Source organism: Cercospora kikuchii, assembly GCF_019650295.1.
Source record: "Cercospora kikuchii DNA, contig_00006, whole genome shotgun sequence".
NCBI lineage: Eukaryota > Fungi > Ascomycota > Dothideomycetes > Mycosphaerellales > Mycosphaerellaceae > Cercospora > Cercospora kikuchii.
Genome location: NW_025408587.1, coordinates 2,085,585 through 2,098,790, shown reverse-complemented (window position 1 = coordinate 2,098,790; position 13,206 = coordinate 2,085,585). Strand labels below are relative to the sequence as shown.

The window sequence follows — 13,206 nt, the reverse complement described above, 5'->3', positions numbered from 1 at the left end:
CGCTAATTCACACCACACAAAACGCAAAAAAAAAAAAATGCACAACCTGATGACCTGACCCGATCTTCTGACTCCGGCAGAAATTATGCTTTGAACCGCTCTATCGTCGGCCACCAGAAATCCCACTCCCAGGCCCAACCATCCCCCTCTGCTTCCCAATCCAACTCTTCGGCTCCTGCCGTCTCCTCCCCAACGAAACCCCATTATTCTGCAATCGATTCGATAAATCATACCATGCAGTCGCCATCAGCCGATTTTCACGCTGCAGAGCGGCGATATCTTGCGGCAGCGGAGCTTCTTTCGGTTGTTTCTGTAAATTATCTAATTCCCGTCTGAGGTCGGCGATTGTTTGTTCGCGTTCTTCAAGTTGTTGCGCGGTTTTGGATTGTTCTTCGGCGTTTTGGGTGCGAGTACGGCCTGCGTCTTCGAGGGTTGCGTTGCGTTGGGAGGCTTGTTTGAGGCGGAGGTCGGACGCTTCGAGTTGTTTTTCGAGGAGGGCGACTTTTTCGGCCCATTGTTTGGTTTGGTCGTTTTCACGGGAAGTTGCTTTGGGCTTCGTGTCTTCTGTGTCTTTCGTTGGCGGCTCTGGAGGGTCGTGGTCGATTTCGTCCTCTGGACCGGCTTCTTGGAGCTTGTTGCGGAGTTCTTCGATTACCTCGTGATCGCGTTCCTGTCGTTCTCGAGCGGCTTCGAGCTTTTGTGCTAGCACTCGCGCGTCGTATTCGGCGTGTTTTCGTGTGGTTGTCAGCTCGTTGATTTGGTACTCCTGGTTCCTAATCAAGCCTTTCTTCTCGATAATTTCCTTCTCCAAGCCTGCTTGAAATTGCTTCAAGCGATCAAGCTCCTCTAGTCTCTCACTCGCCTGCTTGAGCTCTTCCCGTAGCGAAGCATTTGCCTTCTCCTGTTCCTGCAAAGCTTGGATCTTCTTCTTTAGATTCTCGTTCGCCTTGACCTTCTGGTTCAGATCTTCGTTCTCAGCGCGCAGTACTTGGAGATCATCGCGTAGCTTCTGTCCGGCTTCTTGCTCGTCCTTGAAACGCTGTATTTGCCTCTCGTAGTTGTCAACCGCCTCTTTAGATGTCTGCAACTGCGCCTCCAATTCGTCAATGTATGCTCTATCATTGTCTGCCTGACGCTGCAGCTTCTTCAGATCATCTTCAGCACCTGCTGGCCGTCCTCGATTGTTGATCTCCGATCGGTATGCATCAAACGCCTCTTGGAGCTGCTCCTTGTCTTGCTTCAACGCTTGCAATTGCTGCTGTGCGGTCTTATGGCTGGCCTGCAGCTTTTCAATCGTGGCCTGCGCCTGCAATAGCTCTTCTTCTTTCTCCAGCATTGGGTCCCCAAACAGGCCTCCATTCTGCTTGCTCTCTGCCGTAGCAGGTCTTCGCTCGGGTAGCTCCTGCTCCGACTGATATGCCGACTCGTCCCTGCTGGGCGGCTCCGAATCTGGGGCTTCTGCATCCTGCATGCTTCGAATCTCATACGCGATTGCCATTGCGTGCTCGTTGCCCAGTCCCAACAATCTCTTCCCCATCCTCTGGTTCGACTCAGGCGAAGCCATCGCGGCCCTAATAATCTCCATAATGAGCCTCTCGAGATGCGGAATGGATGATTCCGCAGCAATGGCCTTCAAATCCGGGCCATTGCTCACGCCAGCAGAGTCATGCCCATTGCACACATCGCGATAGTACACCGACAGCTGCTTCTCGAGGTGCTTGAGATTCTGCCACTTGCGCGTCCAGTCGCTGGAGGCTTCAATGTCCGGCTCTGGCAGGCTGCCGGCGAAGTAGGCCGGGTCGACGTCCTGGAGGATGGCCCACAGCACCTTACCGTCGCTCAGGTCGCCCAGCTGCTCCACCTTGCCCCCATCGTCGAATGATCTGACCCAGGCCAGCAGGCTGTCCCCCAGCGAATCCGCGTCGGAAGAAGCCATCGGGCTGGCTGGGCGATGTCGCGTCAATTCTCTGACACTCCGTTCACGCGCCGTCTACTGTGCTCTGCGGGCACGTGCTGCTCGAGGGAGGGCGCAGCAGCAGCAATGGCAGTGTCAAAGTGTCCTCATGGCCGCGTGGGCAGAAGAAGCGGAGTCTCACACATGGCAGGGCAAGGGCAGCGTTGGCCGGCGTCTCATCAAGATTTCACCAAAGACAATCTCACGCCTGGCAATAGCTTTGCTGACTGTGCCTCTGCACGAGTGGATCCCCATGTCACGCCAAGCCCCGCCTATTCCCTGCCAGGCAAAGCAAAGCTGTTGCGTGTCTTGCAAGTCAGAGACAACTTTCCCAATCGTCGCAGCGTACCGCATGGACGCACAGCTGCAACTGTCTCGGATGCACTCACGCGACACGGGAACTGTATCTCAACGTCGACTGTCACAAACTCAACTGCAAAGTCAACTGATTGGCAATACGCCCATCTTCATTATATCTGTTGCTTCGCTCATCATGCTGCTAATCTAGCTGCACTTGTCTGCTAAATACTCTACACCCATTTCATTTCCTCCCGTTTCATCAGTCGTCAAGTCAAAACTTTCTATGGTACAAATGAGCCGTGCTCTTTCGTCACTCCCTCCAGGCCGTTGCGTTTGAGTCATGCATCTCCCTGAGATGTGGTCGTCGTGTCTGATGTCTATAGCGTTGGCGTCAATGGCGTTAGATGTGGTCGTGAGCTCATACCAGGAACCGCTGGCTTGCTGAATGCTGCGCAAAATGAAAACCCGAAAAGCACGCTATGCAGATGCTGGTAACTTAAAAGGAAACCCTCTTCACCGCCGCAGTGTCTCGGTCGTGGGAACCGGTGGCAGAGTGTAACGTATCTGGTTGGGCGGTGGACCCGTGACATCGTGAATCGAAGGCAGTGCTCCTCTTCCCATCGGTCCTGAAGCTGCGACGGATCTTGCGCTGTCCGCTCTGTGTCGCAATGCAGCATGAGCAGCGGCGTCATCGCTGTTGCGTCGGAGCCTTGACTGTACCGGTGAGACGGGATGCGAAAGCGATTGCGGGATCTGAGGCAGAGAGTGATTGTGAGTGTGGGAATATCCCATACCAGGCAGAGCGGCACCGCCACCGGACGATGGTGATGTGCTGGCACGACCCTCTGATCCAGGACCTGCTTGTGCGGCTCCTGAGCCTTGCTGTCCTGCCAAGTGAAAGACCGGGACATTCGCTCTTTGTGCCATTTCGACTTCGCCGATCTGCCAGTGCATCGCTTCGGCCGCTCGCCATGGCAATTGCATCTCCTTTGAGATCTTCTCCCACATATCCTTCTTGAATCTAGACATACAGGTTAGTAATGAACATTTTCTGGCCGTGATGATCGGCGACCCACCTCTCGTATAGACGAGCGAGTTTGTTCTTCTTCTCCTCGTCCCACTCCGATCGTCGCTCGAGATAGTTTTGAAAGCGAAGACGGCAACTAATGGCGCTGCGACCGGGCAAATGCTTCGAAATGTCTTCCCATTTCATGCCATTGCCCCTCAGTTCGATGATCGATCGGTCTTCGTCAGCAGTCCACTTGGACTGCTTCTTCTTCGCGGGTGTCTCGGAAGGATGGGGATGTGGAGGCGCCAGACGCTTGTTACTGGGTCCTGCAACGTGGGAAATGGGTATTGATAGGCCGAGTCTTGGATCTGGCATTGATGTTGGGGGATAGGGCGAGTAATTTGCTACTGGGTGGTAATGAGGCGGTCCCGGTGGGTACTGCTGCGGCGGATAATGCATGGTCTGCATCGGTGGAAACGCCTGGGGTACTTGACGCTGGTATTCGACGGGCGGTGCTGGATGAGGTGCTGGAGTCGTTGCACTCGTGATTGTCGAAGTGTGAGCAGAGCCTGTGTTATCGTCTCGGGCTCTGCTACTCGTTGATGCCTTGGAGCTGTTGCTAGCATTTCCTGGAGAGGATGCTGCTTTTGGCCGCTCCAGCAGCGACGAGATATCCACGTTGGCGGCCCTCGCTGGCTTCGAGGCCAGCTTGTCCACGGGTATGGAGGTGGTCTGGCGTGGTGTGAGGAGATGTTCGATGGGACACGGTGTCGATAGTGTTGCAGTTCTATCGAGTGACAGTAGCCCGACGATGCGGTTCCAGCCAGTCGGTGATCTGAGGCTGGTATAACTGTGAACGAAAGGCAGGCCCAGTGGCAGCCACCCACTCGATACGGCCTTGGTCGGTAAGCTTAGTTCGCCTCGTTCCGGAGAATGGTCGTCGATAGTTGGTCGTCAGCAGGCAGTAGCAAAAAAAAAGGGCCGGGCGCGCGGTGGACTCGATGGGTCTTCTGCTCCTCGTGACGTATCACAGGACGTTGGAGTCGTCCAGGTCGAGCAGAGGATGCGAAGAAGCGGTAGTTCCTGGGTTGGTTCGATAGATGGCTAGCATTGGTCGCATAAAGTTGGCCGATGATCGTCGGTATATGTACGAACGCTCGCACGACGGCCTATAATACCGGGTGCAGCGTGCGAGGATGGGCCTGCACGCGAGAACTTCGTGGAGGATTGAAACCGGACAGTTGCTCGACGTGGGCCGTGGAGGGTCGTTTCACGCAGCGCTTGACGTAACACACCGAGGCACGAGACGGAGGTAGTTCTGAAGCTAAAGAGGGACCCAGAGATAGACTTGTGAAGAGCTGCCAGCCCAACCTTTCAGCGCGAGGCGCGGATAGCTTTGCAGTCTGTGCGGTGCTAGTCGAACAACATGCAAGAAATACTCCCGACGGACTGGATAGCTGGCCAATGACGGCCAGTGCAAGGGATGAAACAGCGTGGACCTATCGTGTCCAGCGAGCCGCCAAGTAAGGACGCTGCGCTGAACCAGCGGGTTGCGGCTGGTATAGAAGAGGCAGCATCCCAGCAGTTGGACGCTCACCGGCGAAACCTAAGCCAGCCTGCATGGCATGGCGCGCTTCTTGTTCGCGCACGACGGAGCATGGGCTTGCAGCCTCGACAATTCGCAGCCGCAAGTGGCTAGCTCGCCCTGGATGCCGCTCGGTTGTGTGCAGTGAAGGAGCCAGGACTGGGTGGCCATTCGGCCTTGGGGCCCGGTCGCTGCTGCTGCGAGATGTGTGCGCTCTCGCCAGGGATGTCCGTCAGTCGATCCATGCGGGCTCATGCAGCAGCAACTATGATACATCTCTCTGTGACGTCGAGCATGGAGCTAGGGGCTTGGGCTACCATATAACCAGCCGTAAGGGCCAGGTCATCAGCGCAGGCGTGACAGGTTCTTTGCACAAATTGACTCGAGCGCGCGCGCACTCCCGCGTCCCCACCAGTCCGTTTTCGAGGGTCGGTGGGTGGTGGGTGCTGGCCGTCAAGGCGCGGTGCAGGTATCCATCCATCCTGCATTTTGATTAGGGCGGTCCGGGGAATAAGCGTTCAGATGTCGCGAACGATCTGCAGAACTCTGCTGGGCGCGCGCGTTGAGTCCCGCGGCAGCAGGCCAATGGGGAGTGGGAGGGAGGTGAGGGCTGCGAGGATGGTTGTTTTCCGCCTGCTCTGCTCATCAACGGCATATAGCTGGGCCGTGGCAGGCAGTGGGCAATAATTACTCGAGCGAGTCGAGTGCACGTTCGCGCGGGCGCATGGCATTCCAGTGTAACGCTAGGAATGGGCGGTGAGGTGTGAAGTGCCGACTGGCTGGGCTGGTAGCGAGCGTCATCTACAACGCTTGTGACACGGTGTGCATCTCGGATCTCGTGACCCTAGTCGGAGCAGTGCCATTGAAGAAAAACAGCCGCCAGCCGAGACATTCTCGCACTCCTGGCGTCGACTTTTACGTGCTGTCCTGCTCCTGCTGTGGAATGCGAGTGCGAGGCCATGAGAAGAGCACAGCATCTCCTCCCACGAGAAAGATCAGATCACAGCACAGCAAGCACATGGCGATGGCGGTCAGAGGCGTTGACGCGGACAATGCATTATTCTTCACAGGGGTAGCTGCCTGACGCAAGTCATTCGCCTTTAGCGTCATCCTCGCCAGCAGCACGCCGCACGCACAGATCGCATGTTCCGTTCGATGGCCGAGGGTGGAGGCTACAGGACGGGGCTGCGGCTAAGGTAGTGGGAGGCAAGTCACGAAGCTTGATGCCACTACTGCCAGCACCCGGTCGAGGAGGCCTGCACAGCGCCGGAGCGACGACCACGGCGCGGCAACGTGCGCGCGATGCCCGGCGAGTTGCTGCGTGATGCGATGCTGGGCGGTGGCGGCGAGGGCGGTGGACGTGCTGCGGACTCGCACGGCGGGGCTGGCTGGCGGGCCATGGTCAGGCTCAGCACAATGGTCGACGTGGCCGGCTCTCGTTGCAGCAGCAGCACAGCACGTCGACGAAGCGCGCTGCGGCAGGATGGTTGGCGCTACAGCCGACCAGGCTATGCTAGAGAGCGCCGAACAATCGGCGAACATGTTCCCTTCGAGGGATTCCCTGGCCACTTGCGCGCAGCTCTATTTTAGTCCGACGCACGCGCTTCTGGCGGTGTGCTCGGAGATGCGTGGCCAACGACAGATCGTGCTGTGCGGTGCGGTGCGATGCTGTGCAGACCGCGCACATGACGACAGATGAATTGAGCCTCATGTCTTCCTGCACCGTCTTCATCGCGCCTGCTGCTGGTCGGTTCTGCACTTCCCGGCGTGCCCTAATAACACCAGTGATAAGAGCATGACTGTGACTGCCCCATCCGCCGCCGTTCGCAACGAGCATGCACCGGCGGCTCATCCGCTCGCAGGCCGCGCTGTCGAATCGAGCACTCGCATCCACTTGCGCGCTGCGTGACTGGCCCGCCGCGCACATGGCTCGTGCAGCCCACTTCACCTCCAGCCCACAATCGGCAGCCTCTCCTCCATCATCACCGTCCGCAATTCATCACAACGTCCGCCGCGTGATCTGCCCACCCAAGCGCCGCGGTCCACTGTCCGCACGCGTCAACGCCAACCCTCCCCCTCCGACTCCCATCCCAGCATCATGGCCGCGTCCGCCGCCGATGTGCCCCTGCTCATTAAATCGGAGAATTCCTCCTCTGAACGCCGCATCTCTCCAGCGTGGACCGTTGCCCAGCTCAAAGCGCGCCTCGAGCCGATCACGGGCGTTCCGGCGTCTTGTCAACGTCTGAGCCTGCACGTTGCTTCTCAGCCACCGCAGCCAATCGAGCCTGCAAATGAGGAAACCACGCAAATAGCTGCATGGCCGCTTCAGGCATACGCAGAACTGCTGGTGCGTAAACTCGAGCCCGCGTGTCTCATCGCATCCCCCATCACCTTCTGCAATATCGCCGCTGAACCACTCTCGTGGTACCCTCTGTAAACCTCTCCGCACCAGCCACTGGAATTCGCCGGTGGCATGACCAGCTATAATAGGGGACGGAACATCATGCACTGCAGCGTGTTGAGCCCATGGCTGCAAAGCATCGATCGACTTGGCACCTACCACTCCCAGGATTGATGTGCTGATCGCTCATGCTAGGTCACTGATACCCGGCCGCCCGGCTCAAGGACCAACTATACCGACGTGTCTTCCGTACAGAAGTATGAGATGCCCCAGGATGAGTACGAGAGCCGCACGGACAGCGTGTTGGCATGGAAGAAAGCCCGTAAACTGGGCCGCTTCGATCCTGAAGCCCCGAATATTGAACAGCAAAAGATCGACGCTTCGTACCGTGAGGTCGACTCCCGCCACATCAAGCAAGGTGCGCGATGTCGTCTGCTGCCGGAGACTGACCATAGACGCGGCACCGTGCAGTTTGTTGGCGATGTACCGGAGATCCCGGGCGGCATTGGTGCCTGGATTGGCATTCAATTGGATGAGCCTACTGGTAAGAATGATGGCAGTGTGAACGGCCAGCGCTACTTCGAATGCCAGCCAAATTGTGGTGTCTTCGTGAGGCCCGAGCGCGTCGAAGTCGGAGATTTCCCCGTTCTGGACGAGTTCGCTGATGAAGATGATGAATTTTGAGCGACTCGCAACTGGTCTCACCCTTCGGCGACACCGCCATTTGGAATGCTACCAATGCCGGGATCCGTTGCGTATCGGCGTCGAGCAGGTTTCAGATCCAGCAGTGCCCACGCGAGCAGCAGGTCGTGCCAGCGCAGAAGGCGTAAGGGACGTCAATGCTTCGTCTTTACTGGGCAAACCCTGCTTGTCACAACCACACGGATGGACCAAGCATGTTTGACAGTCTTGACATGGCAGTGCATGGGCTACACGGCCGTACAGCCAAAGGATTTCTGCTGATCCTGGCCATGTGTGGAGCCTTGATAGTTGGCGCGATGCAACGGAGGTCTCACAATGTCCATGGCGGAATGCTTCCCGCACGACCAATATATCATCAGTATCTCTGTCTTATGCAGCGCATCTGAGGCATGCTGCATCCTGTCTCAAGGATCGAGGCAGGCGGTGAATCACGCACGAAGAGAGATCAAAAGATGAGGGAGTTACCAGGTCGTCGCTTTGCTGCGCGCAAGTAGCCGACCCAGACCATGCACAAAGGCAAGCACATATGATCGATTCTCCTAGTTCGAGTATCAGTTCCCAGCATTCGAAAAGTCAACCTGGCATTTGCAATTGCAGGATGCATACTCCCGGTCCATCTCGGCCGCGGGCATAAGACGGTGACGACCAACAAGTGCATACAATGAAATTCATTTCCACATCAATGCACGTCGGAATTGTTCGCTGCAGAAGCGATCCCAATTCAAATCGGCATGTCCTGCAGACAAGGCCCGGTCGGCGCTAACGATCGGCCCGTGCTGCACACACATGAGTCGCGAGCACACGAGGATTATGCTTAATGAGACTGAGTCGTACCACAGCGAGTGCGCAATCACGAAGACACGTTGTGACGAGTCGGTAAGCAAGATGCTACTCGAACGACGCACAAAGTCTAAAGTATTCCAACTGTCGGTGAGCAGCACGTTCGGAAAGCTCGCTCTTGACATGACATTGCATCCAAGGTGCTATGCACACGCACGTGCTTGCATGTCACAGCCCTTTGCCCCAGAAACATTTTGCGTTGTCCAAATAATAACTCATCACTAATCAGCCCTGATGATTCAACTTCGCTCTTCTTCAAGGTCCTACTTCGGTGAATCAAGTCAGCAGTGCACGAGCATGGGAAAGAAGACAGATTGGCGACTTGGCAACAACCCAGTCACAAAGACCCGATGCTTTCCCTCCTTCATCAATATTATCAGCTGATGATACACCTTGTGCGAGACCGAACGCTCCTGGTCGAAGCTCATAATACGACAACAGCGGGATGGGCAAAGTACGGAAACGACCCTTGAATGGTAGCGCAAATTGCTCTTCGGAGTATTGATGAACTTGAAACCCCTGCCACGTTCCACTCCAACTTTCCGAGAACTTGGGTGATGTGATGATGCAAGAGTCAGACATCTAGGGCTCGAGAGTCAAGCGATTCGCCTCGTTGTGAACCACCACCCGATAATAGCAGGAACAACAAACACAGGGCTGAAGTTTCAATAAGATGTCAAAAAACAACGGCAAGTCTCTCATGTCGTGGGTATCTAGAAATCTCAAGCTCTCCCTCTCTCAAGTCATGATCGTAAGCTTTGTTGCTTGTCAATGCCAAATTTCCTGCCATACTTCCTCTTCCTCTTCCTCCTCTGCGAGTCAGTTCTCCCGCAATGTCAAGTGTCATGCGGGAACAGACCACTCCGCTGGGAATCGCATCTTCATGCCTGCAATTTCAATTCTAGTCCAACAACGAACGGCCAACATTGTCAAACTGCATGCAAGGCCGCGAATCGAGGCACCAGAGCTTCTCGAACAGGACAATGTTCAAACCGCAAGTTGGAGCAGCCTAATGCAGCTTTCGCATGGAAAGGGCTGGTGGATGAGAACGAGTGACGCGCAACAGTCAACAATGAACAACGCATCACCCGCTTCTCCCACCACTCTCAACCTCACATCCCTGTGCAAAGAATATCCGCGCAGTCTTGGTTCTGCTTTCATTCGTAATCGCATAATTGTTTCCTGTAGAGTAGAGAAATCGTCAGCGACATGTTCAGATACAGCGATTTCGCCACCACAAAGCTAGTCAGGTAGATGATGTGTGTGATGATGTGGGTGATGGATCCCAAGCGCCGCGCAGCGCATGCGAACAGTGTGACCTAAGCGTGATGAACCGATGGGGTCCCACGCCGCACGAGGACGTCTACACTCGGTTGGACCTGCGCTGTAACGTTGCACGAAGGGCGCAAGCAAACCGGGCCCAGGAAGTTGCTGCCCACTCTTTTTCAATAGGCGGAAGTCCGGCAGATCCACCCGTACGCCTCATCGAGTACGAAATTCCAAGCATGGCGTTCCTGAAGCTGAGCGCCAACCGGGGTCCGGCGCGAGCAAATCTCTTGGTTCAGTTCCTGATCCTGGATGGAGATGCGTTGTCTCATCCTGTCGACAGGCGAGCGACAGTTCCGTCGCACTGCAGCGACGGCACCCCCACGCTCGAACCAGTCTTCAACACTGCACTGCAGGACGGTTCGCACCGGCATGAGCGGCATGTTGTGTTGTGTTGGGCAGCAGCTGGCGCTGTGTGTTTGTACCACTGAGCGTTATTCTGACAGCGTCCGTTGCACACACACACCGCCATCATATCGAGAGCTAAGCGCGGCTCTCGGATGGCGATACCGGGAAGCTGCAGCTGCAAAGTCCTCGACAACAATACAATTGTATGGTCGTCCTTGCGGTGAGCTGACCGCCATCCGGGATCGAGGCAGTCTGAGCCAAGGACGTCGGTAGAGAATTGTTTGCTGACGATTCCATTCGAGGCCGAAGCCCAGCCGAGTGTGGGGCCTATCTTTCGGAGAGATCGCAGCCCCACATGTGTTGTGTCTCCTTGTCATTCAGTCAAGCGAGCAGTCAAGCGAGCGTTCTCTAGCGAGCCCTCTCCGTTGGTCTAATGGTCATGATTTCCGCTTGTCATTGGTACTTTCAGACCAGTTGAAGACGGCTTGGCACCGCTGTCCAGAACACTAGTTGGCAATTCCAGATGCTGAACGCTGGCGGATCGCTGCCATGTGGTCCGGGATATTCGCATCAGGGCGGAACAGGTTCCAAGTATGTGCGTGTCGCTGCCACGGCTTTCGGGATTTTTGTGCAAGAGTAAGAGGGAAAGGGAAGAGAACAGGCTTACCTCGAGGAACGACCCAACACCCACCCTTGCTGATCGCAAACTGATTGACCTCCATCCCAGTGGCGCCAACTTCAACCATCACTTTACCCTCGTGCACGAAGAACACCATCTGCATCTTTCGGCTGTTCTTGGCACGCTTGAAGCCTTCCGGCGGTAGCTCGACTACTCCAGCGCCGAAGAATGGTAGGGTCATGATCTTGGCGTATCTGAAATCGGAGCCAGGAACATCTTTCGTCACGATCGAAGATGCCGCAAAAGCAAGGTCTGCAAGATCAATTAGTTGAAGATGTCTCAGCCCACTAGGCAACCGTATGCAAACTCACCTTCCTGGATGGGGTCTTCAGGGTCTCCTGCGTTCGTCTCCGTGTTCCAATTGGCAACATTCCCGGTAATCACACCGGCTAGTTCTTCCCATTCATCAGGCACAGTAGACTCTGTTTCACTTTCCTCTTCGATATCCCGCAGTCGACTACCATGCTTGCGGCTCTTCTTTCTTTTTTTGGCTCGTGGTCTTGACACCTGAACAGGTTCAGCTCGGATGATGCCCTCGATTTCGCCATTTCTCCATATCCGGCCTTCGTTTTCCCAGAACTTCAGGGGCTGGATGAGATTTCTCCCTGAACGGGAAGTCTGCTCGTGCGCATCGGCGGCGGGCGTGTGCGCTCGTAGGTTGACATTGCTAACAGGACCCACACTCGCACCACGGCCTTTAGCTGGTGAGCCACTAGGCCTGACGGGGCTTCCATTGCGCTGAATTGCACGATTTGAATCGCTCTCTTTCAACGCGGCCGACTTTCCTTTCTTGCCTTTGCCCTTGCCTTTACCCTTCCTCGCCGGCTCCACGTCGTTCTCGGGCTCTGGCTGGGTGTGTAGCTGAGACTCCAGGAGAGGTTGGTGATGCTCATCGTCATCGCCGGTCGCCAAGTATTCGTCTTCATACCGAATTGTAGATGGCCCAGCCTCCACGTCGGCATCTTCGTGATGTACTGCAATGTTGGATGTGCGCTTCTTTTTCGAAGGCCGGCTCAGTCGTTCTTCTTCTACCTGCGCGTTGTTCAGACTTGTTCTTGAACGTTTCGAGCCTGAGGGCGATGCCACAGCAGGCGAAACAGGCAGTTGGCTCGTGTTGGATTGGTCTGATTTTCGTGGTCGTCCTCGCTTCCGCTTCGAACCCTCATCAGCTTCATGAATACTGATAGCTGTTCGCTCTGGCTCTATTGCCTCAGGCACTTCATCGTCGAACATTAGATGCTGATCATCATCTTCCTCGATTGACTGCTCCACACTTTCGTCCTCGCCAATGATGCCGTTCGGTTGTTCAACAGAAGTAGCGCGGACTTCGTCGGCATCATCCTCGTACTCATAAATATCTGGTCTGCCCGGACCAGTCGATCTTCGTAGCTTGTGCCGTGGCTTGAAAGGACTTTGAGCGTCTGCGACGTGGATGCTCTTTCGATTGCGATTAACAGTCTCGAATTGGAGCTTGCGATTTACTGCGGGTTCACTGCTGTCGCGAGGAGAGCTTGTCGGTTCTTCCGAAATGCCAGGTCGGGACTGCGGGCGCACTGAACTCATTCGGCGTGGTGAGCCTCCAATGCTGGTTCGTTTCAGCGGCGATTGTCGCGCGGGAGGTAGTCGAGGTGTTTTGCGCTTTCCTAGTGTTGTCGTTACGTCGGGTGCTGAGCCTAAGAAGGCATGTCGGGTAAGCAAATCTTCCTCATCTTCCTCGTCCTTGATATACGCACTATCCTCTACGTCCATACCCTCGCTGGTGAGGATTGTCCTGCTGCCATTCTGTTCGGGCGAAGTTGGCGAAGAGAATATGCCAGAGACAGGCTCAAGCCCATGCTCATCTCGAAGCCCAGTGTCTTGCAATGTGATGCCCGTTCTCCTATGCACACATCAGCGATGCCGCGCTTTGTACAAATCGTTGTTGCCGCGTACCGTCCAACTTTGCCCACGTCGAAGTATTGCTGACCCGTCTTCTTGCGACGTCCTGGTGTCCCATTTTTCGCAGCAGGCGCCATAGCGCTCGGCGGTTGATTTTCTTTGCCCCGCGCCAGCTTTTCCAACC

General features: G+C 55.8%; 4 protein-coding genes across 4 annotated transcripts; 1 reads left to right on the top strand and 3 right to left on the bottom strand.

Annotated features, from left to right (window-relative positions):
- Window positions 1-100: 100 nt before the first annotated feature.
- CKM354_000974200 (uncharacterized protein) lies at window positions 101-1,936 on the bottom strand (the record flags this gene model as incomplete). Its single annotated transcript, XM_044805174.1, has 1 exon — window positions 101-1,936. The coding sequence occupies one exon, from the start codon at window positions 1,934-1,936 to the stop codon at window positions 101-103; it is 1,836 nt and encodes a 611-aa protein (XP_044661109.1).
- An 831-nt stretch (window positions 1,937-2,767) lies between these two features.
- CKM354_000974100 (uncharacterized protein) lies at window positions 2,768-3,731 on the bottom strand (the record flags this gene model as incomplete). Its single annotated transcript, XM_044805173.1, has 2 exons — window positions 2,768-3,275; window positions 3,331-3,731. 2 exons carry the CDS (start codon window positions 3,729-3,731, stop codon window positions 2,768-2,770), a joined length of 909 nt encoding a protein of 302 aa, XP_044661108.1.
- Window positions 3,732-6,946: 3,215 nt separating this feature from the next.
- Window positions 6,947-7,933, top strand: CKM354_000974000 (uncharacterized protein; the record flags this gene model as incomplete). Its single annotated transcript, XM_044805172.1, has 2 exons — window positions 6,947-7,195; window positions 7,445-7,933. The coding sequence occupies 2 exons, from the start codon at window positions 6,947-6,949 to the stop codon at window positions 7,931-7,933; spliced, it is 738 nt and encodes a 245-aa protein (XP_044661107.1).
- Window positions 7,934-9,875: 1,942 nt separating this feature from the next.
- CKM354_000973900 (uncharacterized protein) lies at window positions 9,876-13,159 on the bottom strand (the record flags this gene model as incomplete). Its single annotated transcript, XM_044805171.1, has 5 exons — window positions 9,876-9,973; window positions 11,133-11,396; window positions 11,456-12,817; window positions 12,878-13,023; window positions 13,077-13,159. 5 exons carry the CDS (start codon window positions 13,157-13,159, stop codon window positions 9,876-9,878), a joined length of 1,953 nt encoding a protein of 650 aa, XP_044661106.1.
- Window positions 13,160-13,206: the final 47 nt, after the last annotated feature.